At 43.8% G+C, this 20,373-nt stretch overlaps 1 protein-coding gene across 3 annotated transcripts in view; it reads right to left on the bottom strand.

Moving 5' to 3' along the window:
- Positions 1-20,373, bottom strand: part of LOC141133225 (adhesion G protein-coupled receptor E3-like) — a 455,441-nt gene that overhangs the window by 59,748 nt on the left and 375,320 nt on the right. For 2 of the 3 annotated variants that reach the window (XM_073622474.1, XM_073622476.1), the window contains 3 exons: positions 18,155-18,323; positions 17,313-17,414; positions 115-5,035 (listed from right to left, as the gene is read on the bottom strand). In XM_073622474.1, coding sequence (XP_073478575.1) covers positions 4,916-5,035; positions 17,313-17,414; positions 18,155-18,323 — 391 coding nt within the window. In that variant the 3' untranslated portion in view covers positions 115-4,915. Of the gene's footprint in view, positions 1-114; positions 5,036-17,312; positions 17,415-18,154; positions 18,324-20,373 lie in introns of those variants that run through there. The other variant, XM_073622475.1, reaches the window with a different exon arrangement.

Here is a 20,373-nt window from a genome sequence, read left to right as displayed (position 1 = left end):
GCCAAACTCATTTGAAACAACAAAAAACTATTCAACTATAATAACTATAGTAGCAAACCCTTGGCTACAACTGATTAAAACATGTTTTCAATTGCATATTTAACAGACCAAAAGGAAGCAAAAAAGATGTTTATTGGTAGGGTTTACATACTAGGAATTTTTTTAAACCAAAAAAATGAAAACATATTTTATGACAGAAAAGAATAGTTTAAAAATGACATAACATTTATTACTGAATTCCCTGACACCCCCATACTGGAATAACCTAGTGAATGTAACCTTATATAGGGTAAAACTCACACAGGGGTAAAACCCAACAACTTATAAAATTACAGAATCCGTGGTTGTCAATCCCAGGACTGGATCCCACTACCCTTATCACCCATAGGTCTCTAACAGATAGATATTTCTTGGGAAGGCACAAAGGAAAAACCATATACATCCACATATATGCTTAAATTTCATGAGCACTTGTTCCTTTTTATTACAAAACTCAGCTGCATGGTAAAGCACACAAATACATCATTATTGGTCATACCAACACTATTTTTTTCCAGCAAATATGAAACATTTGTACATTTATCTGGGATATTTATTATAGCAAAAAGTAAAAAATATTGTGTTTTTTTTAAAAACTGTTGCTCTTTCTTTGTTTAAAGGGCAAAAAGTAAAAACCGCAGAGGTGATCAAATACCACCAAAAGAAAGCTCTATTTGTGGGAAAAAAAGGACATCAATTTTGTTTGAGTACGACGTCGCACAACCACGCAATTATCAGTTAAAGTGACACAGTGCCATGACGCAAAAGATGGCCCGGCCAGGAAGGGGGTAAATTCTTCCGGGGCTGAAGTGGTTAAGCCACTGCCCTGGAAAAAATGTACAAAAGCAAAAAGACATTTTTAAATTATTATATTATTTGGGGAACAATGATTTTAATAATACTTGAAGACCAATATACAAAATGCAGGATTCCTTTAAATTTGCATATGTACAATGTATACAACCTACTACAGCAAAACTGACATTTACAAAGAAAAATGCCATTTAAAGGATAAGTCCGCCTTTAAAAAAAAAAAAAAAAAAAGTAAATGCACATATTTTTGCAGGAAAAAAAGTGCATTTTTTTTTTCACTGGAGCAAGCACAGCTGCACTAATTTTAAAGGTGACAGTAGCTGTGGAGGAGAAGAACCCCCCCCCCCCCCTTCCCTCAGGAGGGGGGCTCTGGGGATGAGAAGAATTGCTTAGCAATGTTACATGTTACACCCTAAATACGGGCGTAACATGTTGCTAAAGATGGAATTGGCCTTTAAACTGCCAATAGATGGGGTAGATAGGGATTTTCTTCATCTATACTAGACCCTCGCTAACGCTTTTACATCATTAGATGCTTACTCATAGCTATGAGTAAGCATCTAATGATGTGAAACGCCTTAGCGATTGTTCCCTGTTTTGTCTTCATCTATGTGACTGTATATTGTTTTTTTTATGCTTTACAATAAAGATGCCTTTTTTGGGAGTGCGGCAGTCCAGCACCTTTTCATTTCCATTTAACTTGTGCTGAGCCAGCACCGGAATCAAGTTCACAGTAGGGCGGGAGCAGCTGTTCAAGGTCAGGAGGCTTTGTGAGCGGCATCTCCTTTCCATTCAAACTATACTGGACCCTTATCTAAGATGAGAGTCTGGTATAGCTGTTAATGGGGAACCCCGCAAACACACAAAAAAACTGCATGATGTCTCCCCTAAAAACTTATACCAGACCCTCATGATCACCAGAATGGATCACATACAAATTTGTTAGCTCTATGGCTTTTCTAGTTGGTTTAGTTCTAAATGGTTTATATAATAAAAATTGAATTGTACTACACCTTTAAGATTAATTATATAAGAATCTAGAGAAGCAAATAATGATTGCAAATGTTTACCTGTTCTAATGGTTTGGTTAGCGGTTACTTAGTCATTATGACATCAAGCGCATATTATACTTCAGTTCAATCTGTTCTACTGTTGCATATATATATATGATGTACTGTATGCTTTTTTGATACACAATAAAATTTATGAAACAAAAAAACAATAACAAAATTAATACGGGGATTGGAAGACCTCAATTACGAGGAACGACTACAAGCAATAAATTTATTCGCGCTGGAGAAGAAACACTTGAGAGGGGATATGATAGCAATTTACAAATACCTTAATGGTGATCCCAGCGTAGGAAAAAAGCTATTCAGTCTCAGGGACTGTAAGAGGACATGGGGCCACACAATGAGATTGGAGGAGAAGAGGTGTAACCTAAAGCTGCGTAGGGGATTTTTCACTGTCAGGGCGACAAGGAGGTGGAACTCTCTTCCACAATTGGTGGTGATATTTTTAAAAGACTCCTGGACGTGCATCTTAGTAAACACAATATACAGGGATATGAGAAATTATTATTGACACTGACACACATACACCAACACAGGTTGAACTGGATGGACTATTGTCCTTATTCAACCTTACCTACTATGTAACTATGTACAGTGAGTTTTCCTCATTTTGTCATGTTAAAACCAAAATCGTAAATGTAATTTATTGGGAATTCATGTGATAGACCAACACAAAGTGGCACATACTTGTGAAGTGGAAGGAAAACGATAAATGGTTTTCAATTTTTTTTTTACAAATAAATATCTGAAAAGTGTGGCGTGCATTTGTATTCAGCCCCCTTTACTCTGATACCCCTAACTAAAATCTAGTGGAACCAATTGCCTTCATAAGTCACCTAATTAGTAAATAGAGTCCACCTGTGTGTGATTTAATCTCAGTATAAATAACAGTTGTTCTGTGAAGCCCTTAGAGGTTTGTTAGACAACCTTAGTGAACAATCTGCATCATGAAGGCCAAGGAACACACCAAACAGGTCAGGGAGTTGTGTAGAAGTTTAACTGGTTCCCGACCAGCTCACGTATTTACACTGCGACACAATGACACCGCTGGACAAAACCCTGTACGGGTACAGGGTCCCCTCTAAGAGCCACCAGAGCGAGCGCACGCACCGCAGGGGACCCGATGCATGTGGCTGGCGGGCATGATCGCCGCCGCCCATTCGCGATTGCGTGCACGAGAGCTGTTCTGTCAGGGGAGAGGAGACATATTGTTTGTTCCTACTAAGTAGGAACAATGATATGACTCCTTCCCCAGTTAGTCCTATCCCCATACAGTTAGAACACATCTAGGGAACACACATTTAACCCCTTTGATTGCCCTCTAGTGTTAACCCCTTCTCTACCAGTGACATTTACATAGTAATCAGTGCATATTTATAGCACTGATCGCTGTATAATGGTCAATGGTCCCAAAAATGTGTCTAAAGTGTCTGATCTGTCCGTCGCAGTACCGGTAAAAATCGCAGATCACCGCCAATACTAGTAAAAATAAAATGCCATACATCTTTCCCATAGTTTGTAGACGCTATAACTTTTGCGCAAACCAATAAATATAAGCTTATTGTGATTTTTTTACCAAAAATATGTAGAAGAATATATATTGGCCTAAACTGATGAAGAAATTTGTTTTTTAAAAACATTTTTGGGGATATTTATTATAGCAAAAAGTAAAAAATATAATTTTTTTTTCAAAATTGTTGCTCTTTTTTTGTTTATAGCGCAAGAAATAAAAACCACAGAGGTGATCAAATACCACCAAAAGAAAGCTCTATTTGTGGGGAAAAAAGGATGCATATTTTGTTTGGGTACAGCATTGTACCGCGCAATTGTCAGTTAAAGTGACGCAGTGCCAAATTGTAAAAAGTGCTCTTGTCAGGAAGGGAGTAAAATCTTCCTGGGCTGAAGTGGTTAAAGCAGCGTTAGGTTTTAAAAATATATACCAAGCTTTAAACATCTCACGGAGCACTGTTCAATCCATCATCCAAAAATGGAAAGAGTATGGCACAACTGCAAACCTACCAAGACATGGCCGTCCACCTAAACTGACAGGCCAGGAAAGGAAAGCATTCATCAGAAAAGCAGCCAAAAGGCCCATGGTAACTGTGGAGGAGCTGCAGAGATCCACAGCTCAGGTGGGAGAATCTGTCCACAGGACAACTATTATTATATAATATTTATTAGTCATGCATGCCACAAATATGGCCTTTATGGAAGAGTGGCAAGAAAAAAACCTTGTTTTAAGAAGTCCCATTTGCAGTTTGCGAGAAGCCATGTGGGGGACACAGCAAACATGTGGAAGAAGGTGCTCTGGTCAGATGAGGCCAACATTGAACTATTTGGCCTAAAAGCAAAACGCTATGTGTGGAGGAAAACTAACACTGTAAGGAAAAGAGCAACAATAGTGAAGCCCGTAAAGGTAAAACACACGTATTTATTGTAGTCTACTTACAGGTAAAAAGGAACATAATCATAAAAAGAGAACAATCCGCGGCTCACAGCGTACTTGCATCGGCCAGCCTGACATGTTTCATCCTATGTGGATATCATCAGAGGCGCCCAAAAAGACTTGCAGTTGTAATTGCAGCGAAAGGTGGTTCTTCAAAGTATTGACTCGAGTATTGAATACAAATGTACACCACACTTTTCACATATTTATTTGGTAAAAAATGTGAAACTCGTTTATCATTTTTCTTCCACTTCACAATTATGTGCCACTTTGTGTTGGTCTATCACATAAAATCCCATTAAAATACATTTAGGTTTTTGGTTGTAGTATGATAAAAATGTGGAACATTTCAAGGGGTATGAATACTTTTTCAAGGCACTGTAACTATATGCCACCACAAGGTTATTTGTTTTAGAAACCAGCTACATTTTTAGATGTCTTCGGCTTTTATACGTCAATCCTAGTGAGGTTATTTGCTTGTTTCAGATTGTCGCAGTCATCTTCTTTTCACAATATGAATTTCCTCACAAATCCACCAAGTCGGCTACATGCTCTGCTCTTTCTTCTCAGCTGGAGAATTGTCTGTACTGGCCGCATCCTTACTGAAGATCATTGGATTTGTCAGGGCACAGTCAGTATGACAGTCAGTGGAGGTGGCTAATGGCTGCAAAAACATGTGAAAATTAAATGTAAGCAAAGTGACCTTAGAAGATGGCAATAAATGACCCAGACCTAGGGAATGCAAGTCCATGTAATATTGAAAGATAAGGTTCCCTTGCAATAACTGCTATTTTTTTTTTAGAAACATTAAGAACTGCTCTTTTTTTTCCATGTAAACTGGTGGACCAGATCGCATCTTGCAATATTTAAGCCATTCCTAATTTGGCCCACAAATGGCATACAATCTTCTCTCTTGGTTATCCGTGTAAAACAACTCAGTTGCACTTGGGTGGAGCCAAGTTCTGCCCCACCAAATAAAGACTGTCTGTTGATTGACACAAGGGGGTCTATTTGTAAAAAATGTATTTTGTGAATGTCTCAACATTTGTGAAGGCGTAAAGAATAATATCTGTAATATTTGTAATATGTGTGTACTTGTGTCCTTTTGTTGCCTTTCACCAAGCAAATATTGTGAAGGAATGTGATGTAGATAATAATAATAGTAATCTGAAAATGTCTATTTTCTTATGTGCATACATATTTTTCTCCTTACTCATTATATAAGTATACAGATTTGCTCTGTTCCTATATTTTCTCAAAATGGCGTGTACCCCCTACCTCCCACACACAGAAGAACGCGGAACTGGAGATAAGAACAAAGAGAGCCAAACCTCGTTATGAAAATTATCCATCTTCTTTTCTATCTTGACCAATGAGATGTACCTATTAGACTGACATAGCAATGACGTATTTGTGTGTATAAAACATTAACACCGCCTTGAATAAATTAGAAGTGTAACAGTAACGAAACTGAGCGTGTCTCAGTGTGTTTACTTTTATATGCATGCATATCAACACTTTTCAAATTAGAGACAGCAGCAGATAACCTTGGGCTCGATTGGAGCTCTTAATCATTTCCATAACAGATGGAGCCGAAACCCGGGACCTCAGGCTACGGTCGAAGTTATACCGCGACAAGCATTCGGGCGTTAACTGATTAATGAGAGTGGGGTTTGCGCAGCCCTAACAGTACCGGTGAGTTGATTTATATTCTTACCGCTGTACGACTCTCTTATCTTTCGGTTGACGGCTGGATTCTGTCGGTATGCTGAGACTGTCTTAGAGGCAGGTATTTCCTCGCCTGAGGTTGTTTAACGAACCTGCTGATGGGTTTCTGCTGACTGTATTTTTTGTTCACTGTCTGTCATTCTTTGGGTTACGAAACTCAGCAGTCTAAAAGTGCTACATGCGTGAATGTATGGTCTCATCTCCAGACGAGCTGTCGGCCTCTGGGATGAGATAGTTTCCTTGTAGCAGTCGTTTATAGACGGGTGTACTCTAGGTTCAAGAAACCTTTGAGGGTTATCTCAGCTGCGGGCTTTGCAGTCTGAAAGCGTTACAGAGGACTCACCCCAAGAAGAGTTGTCGGCCTCTTGGTGTAGAGCTGTAGAAAAACGTCTATAAACGGGTTTATTTTGACAGGGTGGTCTGCCCTTGCGATTATCTTAGCCTGCTGAGGCTTTACGGTTCGAAGAGTGGCAGGTGTAATGTCCTGTCGTGATTGTATTTGTGATTTATTGTTTGATATACACGAGAGGGGGAGGGGGGCTGCCCGGGGGATCTGTTGGGTTGCGGGCCGTTGCTCCTCACTACCCCTGATGTGTTTGTTCTTGTTCTGAGATTAACCGTACATTAGTCTTATGAGCTCCCACCGGAGAAAGGAATTTGTTGATAAGAACGCTGAGAAAAATATTAACTCCTTGGTTGTATGTATTCCCCTCTCAAGCCGTTAGCCGAGAAACAGAAAGTGATATTGCAAAGAAGATGTTGAAATAGTTAACAAAGTTGAAAGAAGTGACGAAAGTTATGTTGCAGAAGAAACAGGGAGAAAAATCCTGTGTGATAAAGAAAATTGGATAAAGGAAGTTAAGAAAGATGGCGATTGTATTATGTATGTAAAGAAAATTGGATAAAGGAAGTTAAGAAAGATGGCGATTGTATTATGTATGTATAGCTGATGATATGTTGGAACTTTAAACAAAGGAGGGGAGGGACAGCACTGCCCTCCGTCTAACAACCACTCCTTTCTCACCACCCAAGCACAACCCACTGTGACAACTCAGCCCGGCGGCCATCTTAGTGCACCCATGCCTTCACTTTCTACCCAGCCCTCCCTGTTTTAAACCAAGATGGTTCATACCACACACCTGTCTTCCCCAATACGGGAGCATCACATTCTCAGGCCGGATATGTTAATGATGAAGAAGCATCTGAGTGGGAAGCCCGACAGCAGGCAGCAAGGCCACCCACTGATTTAACCCCCAATCCGGCTCCAGACTCTCAGTTCCGAGAGGATCTCAAACACATGCTGGCAACCGTAAAGAACAGTGCTTCTTGCCAGCCCCTGCCCCAACAACAGTCTCGGTTACCAGAAGGGGCACCAGTGATGTATGTCGCTTTTACTCTATCACAAGCAGCGGCCTTAGTGACAAGTCTGCCTGACCCAGAGAAGCAGCCAATTCCCTTCTACCACAGGATAGTGCAGATACAAGAAACTTACTCAGCTGCCTGGAGAGACTTGATCAGCCTATGCCAAATCAAAGCAGGATATGTCTTTTGGCCAGTCATGCAGATGGCCTTCAATGATGCCTGCCTGACAAGTGCCACTTCCTACACCTCAGGCGTGGAGTTCTGTGCACAACTCCACGACTGGGCAAAGGAGAAGTTGACGGATCAGAAGACCACAATCCAAGATATTACCCAAGATAAAGGGGAGTCTGTGAAGAAGTATCATGCTAGACTCATAAAGGCACACACACACATGTTATCAACTGCTTTTGTTTCAGGGCTCAGGGAGGATATCAGAAAAGGCCTGATGGTGGCCCGCCCTGAATACTATTCAATGAAAATGTCTGATTTATTGTTGGTGGCCAGAGGTATAGAAAATCAAAAAGGTAAAAAACCAACGCCCCTCATGGTAACCCATGATGAAGATCCCGCCTACACTCGTCCACCACCACTGCCCAATACCAGGGTAAGGATCACCTGTTACAACTGTGGGAAACGGGGTCACATAAGGAAAGAATGCAGAGCCCCAAGATGTCCCAGACGAAAAACCTACCACTTTCCTCATTGACAGGGGTGCAGCCAAAAGTGTGTTGAGAGCGGTGAACCTGCCTAATAATTCTTTCCTTTCCACTTCCTGATTTGCTTGCCAGATTTGTGGTGTCCTCTACATGTCCCTTGAATCTACTAGGAGCTGATGTGTTGTCCAGACTACAGGCCTCAATCAGGACACGCCTGAAGGGGGGTGAAGTTACATACTCCCCTATCTTTAGAAGACTCATCTGCTTTGTGTTCTCTGCCTCTCCTGATGACACTTAATGAAGAAAAAAACTTCAAGTTCAATACTGCAGGAAGTACTTGACAGAATCCCTGCGTGCCTATGGTCCACAGGACCGGGAGACAACGGTAACTTAAAGGTGCCACCAGTTTCAGTCAAGCTAAAAGAGGGCGCTTCATTGCCCCGGAAACCACAATAACCCCAAGAAGAGAATCCTAAAAAGAGAACCAGGTACCTACTGTGGATGCCTTTGACTGCAAAATACCTCACAGAGGTGGACCTTACAAACGTTTTCTTCAGTGTCCACCCTCACCCCTTCTGCTGGTACCTTTTCGCATTCATCCACGGAAAGAAACGGCAACATACCTAAACAGTTGTGCCACAAGGGGCACAGAACTTTCCAAGCCAGTTTGCAAAAGCTATGGCTATCATCCTTGACACATGACAAAAGGAACACCCGGAAGTGATTCTCTTCCAACATGTTGATGACCTTCTCTTTTGTGCAGCTGACTTACCCCCTCTTGAAGTCACCTCAGAAAGCCTGTTGTGCTATCTTGCCAACCAGGGCTGCAGAGCCGCAAAGCCCAAATTGCAGTGGTGCTCAACACCTGTCATTTTCCTTGGACTAATTTCCTAGTGCAGAGCATGGATTCCAGAAGCCTTCCTACTGATGCTCTGCAATCAGACCCTTCCAGATGTCTCCTGAAGAAATATCTAAAGTTTGAAACCCTTGAGTGCGCCACCCCCGGCGCTAGGGCTCCCAGCCTACGACAAAACGCTCAAGCTCTTTGTATCCGAACGTCTGGGACATGCTGCAGGTGTACTCACCCAATCACACGGCATCAGCCTACGCCCCATAGGATATTATTCCTGTCGGCTGGATGCGGTAGCAAGAGGAGGCCTATTGTGTCTGCGAGCTGGATTTGCTACACAAGACTTGCTTGACAAAACTTTGAACTTGGTCCTCGGACACTGCCTCGTTCTGCTTGTTCCCCATGACGTTGTTCCAATATTCAACCAAGATCCAGCCGAAACACTTGTCCACTACCAGACACTTGAGACTCCTGTGTTCCCTCCTACTGGACAGCATTACTCTATTAAGTTGTCAAACACTGAACCCTACCACCCTTCTTCCACTTCTCGAGGGGGGAAAGGAGGAGGAGGAGTAGAGTCTTGACTTGTTACCCCCGTGACCGCACAGGACACGCGGTCACCACTGAAAACACTGTTCTACAAGCTGAAGCCTTAACACCGGTGATGTCTACACAGGAGGCAGAGCTATAAGCACTTACTACAGCACGTAAATGGGCAGAGGGAAAAAGAGCCAACATTCATGGACTCAAGATATGCTTTCAACATTGCCCATGATTATGGTGTTATCTAGGACAGAGGATTCCTGATGGCTGCAGGAACACCTGTGAAAACTTGATTGATGCCTTGCTTCTCCCAACCCAAGTGACTATTCTGAGTAAAAGCACACGACAAAATGAACTCAAAGGAAGCTTAAGACAATCATCGAGCCAATACAGCTGCTAAACAGACAGCTGGTGGTCCGCGGGAAGTGGACAGCAGGGTGGTAGAAGACCACCCCGTGCTTACCTTACAGACTTTCCCAGTGGACAGAGTTTATCTAAAAGAACTACAGGAAACAGCAAGTCCGGATAAGAAGGAAAGCTGGAAACGGAGAGGAACAACTCTCAGAAATGGACTATTCGAGTGCAACAAGAAGCCTTGTCTACCCAGGAGTATGTACCCAGCCGTGGTGCAATGGGCACATGGAGCTGCCCACTTGACAAAGACTTTTATGAACTCTCTTATCAACAAGTGTTGCACCAAGAGTTACTCCACTGACCGACAGCTTCTGCAGATCATGCATTATCTGCACCAAATGTAACCCAGAATGCACAGAAGAAGCACCTGGCAAAAGCCCTATACCCCATTCCAGAGGATGCAAATTGATCATTCTCAAGTGCCAAGAAGTGGCAGATTCGAATACGCCCTAGTGGAAGTGGTCATGACTGCCAGGACCACAGCTAAGAAATTACTGAGTGAGATAGTATGTAGATTTGGGGTCCCAGAGGTGATATTGAGAGATCAGGGACCAGCCCTAACAACAACCCTTACTAAAGAGATTTGGGCAGCACTGAGGGTTCAGTTGGCACTACACATCCCATACCACCCTCAAAGTAGCGGGAAGGTAGAAAGGATGAATGGGACACTAAAAACAGGATGTTAAAGATGGCCCAATAGACTAACATGAGTTGGCCCATTGCCCTGTTCAGTGTCAGACACACCCCCAGGGGAAACATGCCCTATCCCCTTATGAAATTTTGTTTGGTTCAGCTCCCAGACTTGGTTGTTACTTTCCACAACAGTTACAGTTACAGTCTGATGTGTTGACTAATTATGTAACCACATTATCACGAGAATTAACCTGAATGCATGTCCAGGTGTTTTCTTCCATTCCAGATCCTGAATTAGATACAGGAACACACCAACTACTGTCTGGAGATCCTTGAGCCAAGTTATGATGGTCCATTCCAAGTTTTGCTGACCACAGCCACCTCAGTCAAGTTGGCCAGGAAGAACACCTGAATGCACGCTTATCACTGCAGGAGAGCGTGTTTTCGGGTGCTGCATATCCTTTTTCTGTTTGATCTAGGGGGGAGGGGCCCAGGAGGTGGCCATCACAAAAATGATAACATAATTACGTTTTGGTGTAACTCTTCAGGTACACATGTGACCACCTTTACCTTAGATTACTGTGACATAGTACCTTGTCCGTTTGACCCTTCATGGTGATGCCATTGGTACAGTGATATCCCTGACGGTAAGGACATATATGTATGCCACACAGACAGTTACTGGGGACAGAGTTGTGGTTTCTGTGGGGGCCAGTGGGTTGGAACACAGGGCCAGACTGGGCGACCACAGAGTGCATTAGACAAAAAAGATGAAAATAGAAAGCCCCATATCCTAACAAAAGATACCCCTGATACATACACTGACCCAGCACACAGTCAGAGGAGGAAGCGAGCAGCTCTCTCCGGAAGCTTTGATCCTCATGTATACATACATGTCATAGGGGTTACAAGGGGGGTCCCTGATGAGTTTAAAGCCAGGGATCTGGTAAAAGCTGGTTTTGAGTCTTTGATCCCCATAACAACTGTCAGCAAGAATGTAGATTGGATTAACTACATGTCATGGTTATGCAATAGAGTTTGTCGATCAGCATACCTGTCTCCATGTGTTCATCTCTAGAGACCAGCTGACCCTCACCTGACTGCTTTTGTAACCTCCCCTCTAAGCATGACCCCACCCCAGGCCCTATCAGGGAACCCTATATTAACCTGTGCACTGCAAGCCAGCAGTGCTGATCAACCACTGTGTGTTAGCCTCTATGTGTACTTGCTGTGTTTCCTACATCTGATTCCTGTTACCGACTTTGGCCTGTTCCCGACCATCCCTGTTTGCCTGTGACCCTGATGTTCCAGCCAGCTCCCTCCTTCCTCATCTCCTGTAGTCTACCGTGAGCGTGAGCTGTGAGACCCTGGGGACCGCGACCTGGAGCCAGACTGCAGCGCAGTCCATCCTCACCACTAGAGGCTCTGGTGAACACCTGCTGGCTCTTAGACTCCGCGCCCTGGGGAATCTATGCTGTAGCTCCCAGTGGGATCTGTGTCAGTGATCCAGTAGACCTGCTTCCTGAACCTCCCAGGGTTTAAGCCGCAGCAGTCACCCGTAGGGTCCACTACCTTGCGGTGCACTCCTGATCCCAACGGTGTGCATCTGTCACCCAGCCTCTAGGTGAGCTGACACTACACATATTATAACCAACAGAGATTTGTAAATTACTCTAAAGATGCCCTCCAGGGAATTTCTGATCAGTTAGCCCCCACTTCCTACATGACATTCCAGGACCTGATGGCCTTAGACATGGTGTTAGCCGAGAAGGGGGGTGTCTGTAAAATGATAGAAAAAACAGGAACTTGCTGCACATACATTCCTGATAATACTGGCCCAAATGGTAAGGTTACTTTAGCTATAAAGAAATTAGAAGATCTGTCATTGGAGTTGAAGAACTCAGGTATCACAGACCCATGGGACCAATATTTTAGCTGGATGAGTGGGTGGCAGAAGGTGCTCGCCCAGATACGGGTAACGGTATTAATAATCCTGGTCCTTTTAGCCCTGATTATATGCTGTATTCTACCTTTTGTAAAAAAGTTAATGAGCAAGGCTGTAGACAATAGCACACCTACATTTCTCCACCAAGAAGAAGAGGACCCCCTTATGATGGAAGATGACAAACCCTTCACTCCTTTACAGTCACTCCCTGTCCATAATCTCACAATCCTATAGGGTTATAGGGATAGATAGCGCCTGACTGCACCTCTCCAGCTGTATCGAGGAGGGAAGTGAACAGTTGCTGCCCAATTCTATATACAGCCAAAAAGAGTTGCTGAGGAGAAGGGCCAGGCTAAAAAGTAGGACCTTTAGTATTAGGGACAGAAAAGAGAAAATAGTCATTTTAGGGGGGATTGTGAAGGAATGTGATGTAGATAATAATAATAGTAATCTGAAAATGTCTATTTTCTTATGTGCATACATATTTTTCTCCTTACTCATTATATAAGTATACAGATTTGCTCTGTTCCTATATTTTCTCAAAATGGCGTGTACCCCCTACCTCCCACACACAGAAGAACGCGGAACTGGAGATAAGAACAAAGAGAGCCAAACCTCGTTATGAAAATTATCCATCTTCTTTTCTATCTTGACCAATGAGATGTACCTATTAGACTGACATAGCAATGACGTATTTGTGTGTATAAAACATTAACACCGCCTTGAATAAATTAGAAGTGTAACAGTAACGAAACTGAGCGTGTCTCAGTGTGTTTACTTTTATATGCATGCATATCAACACTTTTCAAATTAGAGACAGCAGCAGATAACCTTGGGCTCGATTGGAGCTCTTAATCATTTCCATAACAATATAACATACCCTAGCCTTCAGTCTTAACAGAAAAATAGCTATAAACACATTTGACCATGAGAGTTAACATTCACCGATAGAAAAAATAGCTTAACACTATTCGACCTGCAGGGGAAATAATACCAGGGAGAATTCTGCACTGTGTACATCTACCATATATACTCGAGTATAATAATCAAGTCACTGTGCCCATCTGCAGCCTCATGCGCCTGATCTCCTGGCGCTGTGACATGCAGTCTAGTCGGCGGCCGTGCAGTGTAACAAAGCCCCGCCTTCTCCTTGTCCTCGTCCGTGATAGGCGGAACACTGATTCACTTCTGGGAAACTGAATCAGTGTTCCATCACGGACGAGGAGGAGGCAGGGCTTTGTTACACTGCACGGCCGCCGACTAGACTGTATGTCACAGCGCTGGGACATCAGGAGATCAGGTACATGTGGCTGCAGATGGACACAGTGAGGCAGGGAGATGGCACAGTGGGGCATGCAGATGGCACAGTGGGGCATGAAGATGGCACGGTGGGGCATGAAGATGGCACAGTGGGGCATGAAGATGGCACAGTGGGGCATGGAGATGGCACAGTGGGGCATGCAGATGGCACAGTGGGGCATGCAGATGGCACGGTGGGGCATGCAGATGGCATGTTGAGGCATGAAGATGGCACAGAGAGGCATAGAGATGGCACAGTGAGGCATGGAGATGGCACAGTGAGGCATGCAGATGGCACAGTGAGGCATAGAGATGGCACAGTGAGGCATGGAGATGGCACAGTGAGGCATGCAGATGGCACAGTGGGGCATGCAGATGGCACAGTGGGGCATGGAGATGGCACAGTGGGGCATGGAGATGGTACAGTGGGGCATGCAGATGGCACAGTGAGGCACGGAGATGGCACAGTGAGGCATGGAGATGGCACAGTGGGGCATGCAGATGGCACAGTGGGGCATGAAGATGGCACAGCGAGGCTGCAAATGGGCACAGTGAGGCTGCAGATGGGCATTATTGACCTTCTTTTCCACTTACAGTAGCTGCTGCATTTCCCACCCTAGGCGTATACTCGAGTCAATACGGTTTCACAGTTTTTTGTGGTAAAATTAGGTGCCTTGGCTTATATTTGGGTCGGCTTATACTCGAGTATATATGGTATGTACAAACAGGCGGACGAATAGGTGTTCGACTGAATAAAACTGCACTGTGAAGCAAATATTTAGAAGCTGTTTTATTACTACTGCAAAATTTTAACGCTTCCTCTTGATTGTTAGCACATGATCATATTTGGTCAATCACATCATAGGAATCCCATTAATGCCATTGACCAAATATGGTCAAAAGCTCAATCATGTAACCCAGAGACCCAGACCCTTTGCTTGTATTGTGTATGCCCTCATAATTATATAGGCATGGGGCGTGGCCACCGGGTGATGTCACCCGGTGACCCCGCCCCTTATGTTGTCACAGTCCAATCATGACTGTCATGACTGTGACATGAGGGGCGGGGTCATCCGTGACATCACCCGGTGGCCATGCCCCAAGCCTATATAATTGGTAGCAGGCCTCGCTCACGGCATTACAGCGAGAGGGAGTGTCGTGTCAACATCTCAGGAAGAGAAGAGGAAAGAAGACCTCTCGGGAGACTGGGCTCCTCCGCTAGCAAAAGAGCAGCAAAAGAGCAGAAGATAGCGGAGGAGCCCGGCAGAAGGAAGAAGGCACTGGAGAAGAACCAGAGAGCGCGGAGACGACACCGGAGAGAGGGAGAAGACCCCCTGAATTCAGAAGAAAAAGACCACCGAAGTCGGAACAAGACCCCCGGAGCTGCCTAATAAATCACTTTAAAAACCTGTCTACTGTGTTTTTTTTAATTGACACTTTTTTCCTAGGTGAATGGGTAGGGGTTCTATGTACCCCATACTCATTCACATAGGGTGGGGGGCCGGGATCTGGGGGCCCCCTTATTAAAGGGGGCTCCCGGATTCCGATAAGCCCCCCGCCCGCAGACCCCGACAACCAACGGCCAGGGTTGTTAGGAAGAGGCCCTTGCCCTCATCAACATGGGGATGAGGTGCTTTGGGGTGGGGGGGCCCACAGGGTGCCCCCTTGCCTCAAAGCACCAAACCCCCCCATGTTGAGGGCATGCAGCCTGGTACGGTTCAGGAGGGGGGGGCGCTCGCTTGTCCCCTTTCCTGACCGACCGGGCTGCGTGCTTGGATAAGGGTCTGGTATGGATTATGGGGGGACCCCACGCCGTTTCTTCGGCGTAGGGGGTTCCCCTTAAAATCCACACCAGACCGAAGGGCCTAGCATGCTCTTGGAGGGGGGACCCATGCCGGTTTATTTAAAATTTGGCGTGGAGTTCCGCTTCAAGATTCATACCAAACAGTGCCGGGCACTGGCGGGGATCCAAGTCGGATTCCCCGTGCTTGTCGCTCATTGGGAAAGGAAAAAACATTTTTCCTTTCCCGATGAGCAGCGCGGCGCTAGTATCCGCAGCTGACACAGTGCATTGCAATTACCTGCGGTTATGTGCGGATGGCTGCTCTAAATCGCTCCTGGACGCAGTCAATTCTATTTTTTCTATCCACACAGAACCACATGTAACTAAATCGCAGCTAAACGCAGTGTGTGAATGGGGCCATAGGAAAGCATTGTGTGCTTTTAGCTGCGGTAGAAAACTAGGAAATCCGCAGCTAAAAGCACCATTCTATCCGTCCGTGTGAAAGGGACTATAACTTTAATGGTAGGTATATTTTAACAGTGAGAGACAGAATAACAACAAAAATGTATTTCAAAAAAGTTATAAACGGATTTGCATCACAATGAGTGCAATAAGTATTTGACCCCTTCGCAAAACATGATTTAGTACTTAGTGGCAAAACCCTTGTCGGCAATCATAGGGGTCAGATGTTTCTTGTAGTTGGCCACCAGGTTTGCACACATCCCAGGAGGGATTTTGTCCCACTGCTCTTTGCAGATCCTCTCTAAGTCATTAAGGTTTTGAGGCTGAGGTTTGGTAACTAGAACCTTCAGCACCATCTGCATATTTTCTATGGGATTAGGGTCTGGAGACTGGCTAAACCACTCCAAGACCTTAGTGTGCTTCTTCTTGAGACACTCTTTTGTTGCCTTGGCCGTGTGTTTTGGGTCATTGTCGTGGTGGAATACCCATCCATGACCCATTTTCAATGCCCTGGCTGAGGACCGGAGGTTCTCACCCAAGATTTGACGGTACATGACCCCGTCCATCGTCCCTTTGATGCAGTGAAGTTGTCCTATCCCCTTAGCATAAAAACAGCCCCAAAATATAATGTTTCCACCTCCATGTTTGATGGTGGGGATGGTGTTCTTGGGGTCATAGGCAGCATTCCACCTCCTCCAAACACGGTGAGTTGAGTTGATGCCAAAGAGCTAGATTTTGGTCTCATCTGACCATAACACATTCACCTAGTTCTCCTCTGATTTATTCAAATATTCATTAGCAAACTTCACACTGGCCTGTACATGTGCTTTCTTGAGCAGGGGGACATTGTGGGCACCGCAGGATTTCAGTCCTGCATCTGTGGACAGGTGTCTTTCATATAGGTAAAAAGCAGAGATTAAGAGCACTCCCTCTAAGAGAGTGCTCCTAATCTCAGCTCATTACCTGTATAGAAGACAGCTGTGAGCCAGAAATCTTGCTGATCGTTAGGGGATCAAATACTTTTTTTCCCCTCATTGTACCTGCTTGCAATACTCTCCAACAAATCAGTATTTATTCAATTTTGGAACTTCTGGTCTGCATCATGTAACACAAAACTTTAAGAGGCTAATTAGCCGCTCACACATAATATATATAATTAATTTCCTATTGCTACGAGACCCTGCTCATCCTTTCAAACATGGTGGTAGTTGGGACCCCTTGAACCAGAATTTTTAAAAATAGAAAAAAGTGACTTTTTTAACTTACTCGTTTAGAGGTACTTTGAAGTGTACTGGTGGTGGTTGTATCCTGTTTCTGCTTATTCTGTGTACAAAGTTTATAGAGCAATTTGCGGTACTCTTCTCTGACCTGAAAAATCATTTATGAATTGGAGGGGAACATGCAAAAATCTATAGTACATCATTTGGTCCACTTATACCGCCCCCCCCCAACAACTCATCATACTCCCCATCAATGTCTAGATGTTGTATCTATTATATTGTCTGTCTATATATATATATATCTTTTGTAGTTCTTGCTCCTATAATTCTACATTCTTACTTTTGCTCACCTCATTTCCTGTGTCTGCCTCTGCTGTACAGTAAGGGGTTTGCCTAGCAATACATCCTTAGGACACAAAGTACTTTAGGATTCCATGAAATGTGGTTTAATGTGCAGGCACAGGCAGCACCACACTTTTGCAGGACAAGATATAAAGACAGAAGGCTGCTGCAATCAGAGAAGCTTCATTGGGATGGGGCGTTTCAACTTGGGATAGTTTGGGGGCAATGGATGGAGGTTAGGGGTTTTTAATTAAGTGAATTTATCCTTTAAACTCTGCTATAAATTTCTACCTCCCCTGGATCTGTACTATTAGTTTTCACTTTGATGTTTTCTTTAGTTACTTCTATGATTCTATCCACAATCCTCACCCTTACTAAAAATGCCAAACTCCCTCATTCCTGACTAGCTGTCCAGCAACCCCCAACCTGCAACTGTCTCAGCCTTCATTCAAAGCAAGGTTACAAATTAATAAGTTTCTAAAAAAAATGTTTCCATATTTAAGTTTTGTTGATATAAATATAGTAAGAGGAAAAGGAAAAGAATACCTGTTGGTTGAGCAGACAGTGTACAAGGAAGATGTACACCCCTTGGAGGCTGTTACAGATGGTGAAGAGGTAAGAAATGACCAGAGACTGAGGTCCAAACTTGAAGTAGCCAATGCCCCAGGTACAACCAAGGATGAAGAACTGGGCCACAGCTTTGAATGACATTAACCTGAAGCAAGGAGCAGAAGATAGGTGGGAAGTGAATATGACTGCTGAGTGTTCAGCACAGTCTAAAGCTGGTGTGTATGAAGCACCCATGAACACTGTTTTTGGAATTTCTTAGGCCTCATGCACACTGGATGATTTTGGACGTTTTTACAGCTGCCAATCAATAAACTCTCCAGCATGTTATCCTATGTGTCCATGCACACATAGGCTGTTATCAACAATTTTTTGGCTGGGGTGTTTTCTGGCTGTAAAAAAAAAACCCAAACTAGTGAGTCCTGAGAGGAGTTTTTCAGTTGTAAAAACGCACTAACGTCAAAAAACACTGAAAATGCTGATAAACGCTCAAAGACACGGCTTACCAGTGTTTTTTTAACGTTTTTGATCCCATTGAAGAAAAAAACGCTTAAAAACGCTAATGCTGAAAAGCGCTAAAAAACACTATTGCAAAAACGTTGAAAAATTTTGACTCATTGCAAAACTACTGGTGTTTTTATAACATGATTATAACGTCCAGTGTGCATGAGGCCTTATAGCTGTGACAATAATGTTTATTAACAAAAAGTTTGTTGCATAAGTATTCAGCTCCTGAGTCAATACTTTGTAGAACAAGCTTTGGCTGCAATTATAGATGTGAGTTTTTGGGATAGATCCCTGCCCACCCTACTAATCCCCATAATTTGGCTCATTCTCTTGGATACATTGCTCTAGCCATGTCAGGTTGGCTAGTGACTGTCAGTGAACAGTAATTTTCAAGTCTAGCCACAGATTCTATCTGGTGGATTTATCCAGAATAAAATGAGGCCCAAGACATAATGGGTTTCTGCCCCAATAATCTCCTTCAGCAGAAGTCAATCAATAGATCAATCAAATGAGCGACATCTGTGGAGCAGGGACGGACATACAAAGTGATCGCAATTTGACTGATCTCTGTTGAACCATCAGATTTTGATCCGACTATAGCCAGCCTGAGGCTATTCATTAGCCCCAGCAGAAGAGGCCTAGGCCTCAAACTGGGAAAACTACCACTAACGCCAAGAAGATATCCTTTCCTTTCTTCCAGGCTTCAAATTCCAAGGCCAGGTCTAAACCAGGGGCTTAGTTCAACCATAAACCCTGGGCCTGTAAATAACCCAAAGCTGCAGATAAGTCCTCTTGTTATGTGTGCCTTTTAATGTTTTGTTTATTGTGTTGCCCACCCCTCAGTTGGACTGCTTTTGGCCATCCCAGTTTTCTCTAAATTGCTAAATTCGGTGTCTCTGAATTAGAGCTGCAAGATTTTGATGAGATTCACGATTCAAAATGAGAATCACGATTTTTTTGCTTAGAATAAAAAGATCACGATTCTCTCACGATTCTTCCGACGTAAAATCTTTCACATTATACAAAAAAAAAAAAATGGGCTAACTTTACTGGTTAGTTTTTTTTAAAATTCATTAAAGTAATTTTTTCCCCAAAAAAATTGCATTTAAAAGACCGCTGCGCAAATACAATGTGACATAAAATATTGTAACAACCACCATTTTATTCTCTAGGGTGTCTACTAAAAAAATATATATAATGTTTGGTAATTTTCTAGCAAAAAAATGATTTTAACTTGAAACACACAAAATGCCAGAAAAAGGTTTAGTGTTTAAAAAGGGAGTCAACCTGAAAAAAAATATTAAAAGCCAGCAGCTACAAATACTGCAGCTGCTGACTTTTAATAAACGAACATTTACCTATCCAGGAGTCCAGCGATGTCGTCGGCTGAAGCCGAGCAATAGCTCGGCTCCCGGCTGCTGCCACCGCCATTCTCGGTGAGGGAATAAGGAAGTGAAGCGTTGCGGCTTCACTTCCCGGTTTCCTACTGCGCATGCGCGAGTCGCGCTGCTCGTCCTAAGTGGTCCCCACTATCTCCTGGGACCTCTGTGTTTTCCAGGAGACAGCAGGGGGGTGCGGGAGGGGGCGTGACTCCCGTGGGAGTCTATTCCCGGAAGTGGGTGCAGATACCTGTCTAATACAGGTATCTGCACCCCCCTCCCCCTGAAAGGTGCCAATCGTGGCACTGGAAG

Source organism: Aquarana catesbeiana, linkage group LG03 (genome assembly GCF_042186555.1).
Source record: "Aquarana catesbeiana isolate 2022-GZ linkage group LG03, ASM4218655v1, whole genome shotgun sequence".
NCBI classification, from domain to species: Eukaryota; Metazoa; Chordata; class Amphibia; order Anura; family Ranidae; genus Aquarana; species Aquarana catesbeiana.
Note: the sequence above shows the minus strand (reverse complement) of the source record. Positions and strands in the feature narration are given on the sequence as shown.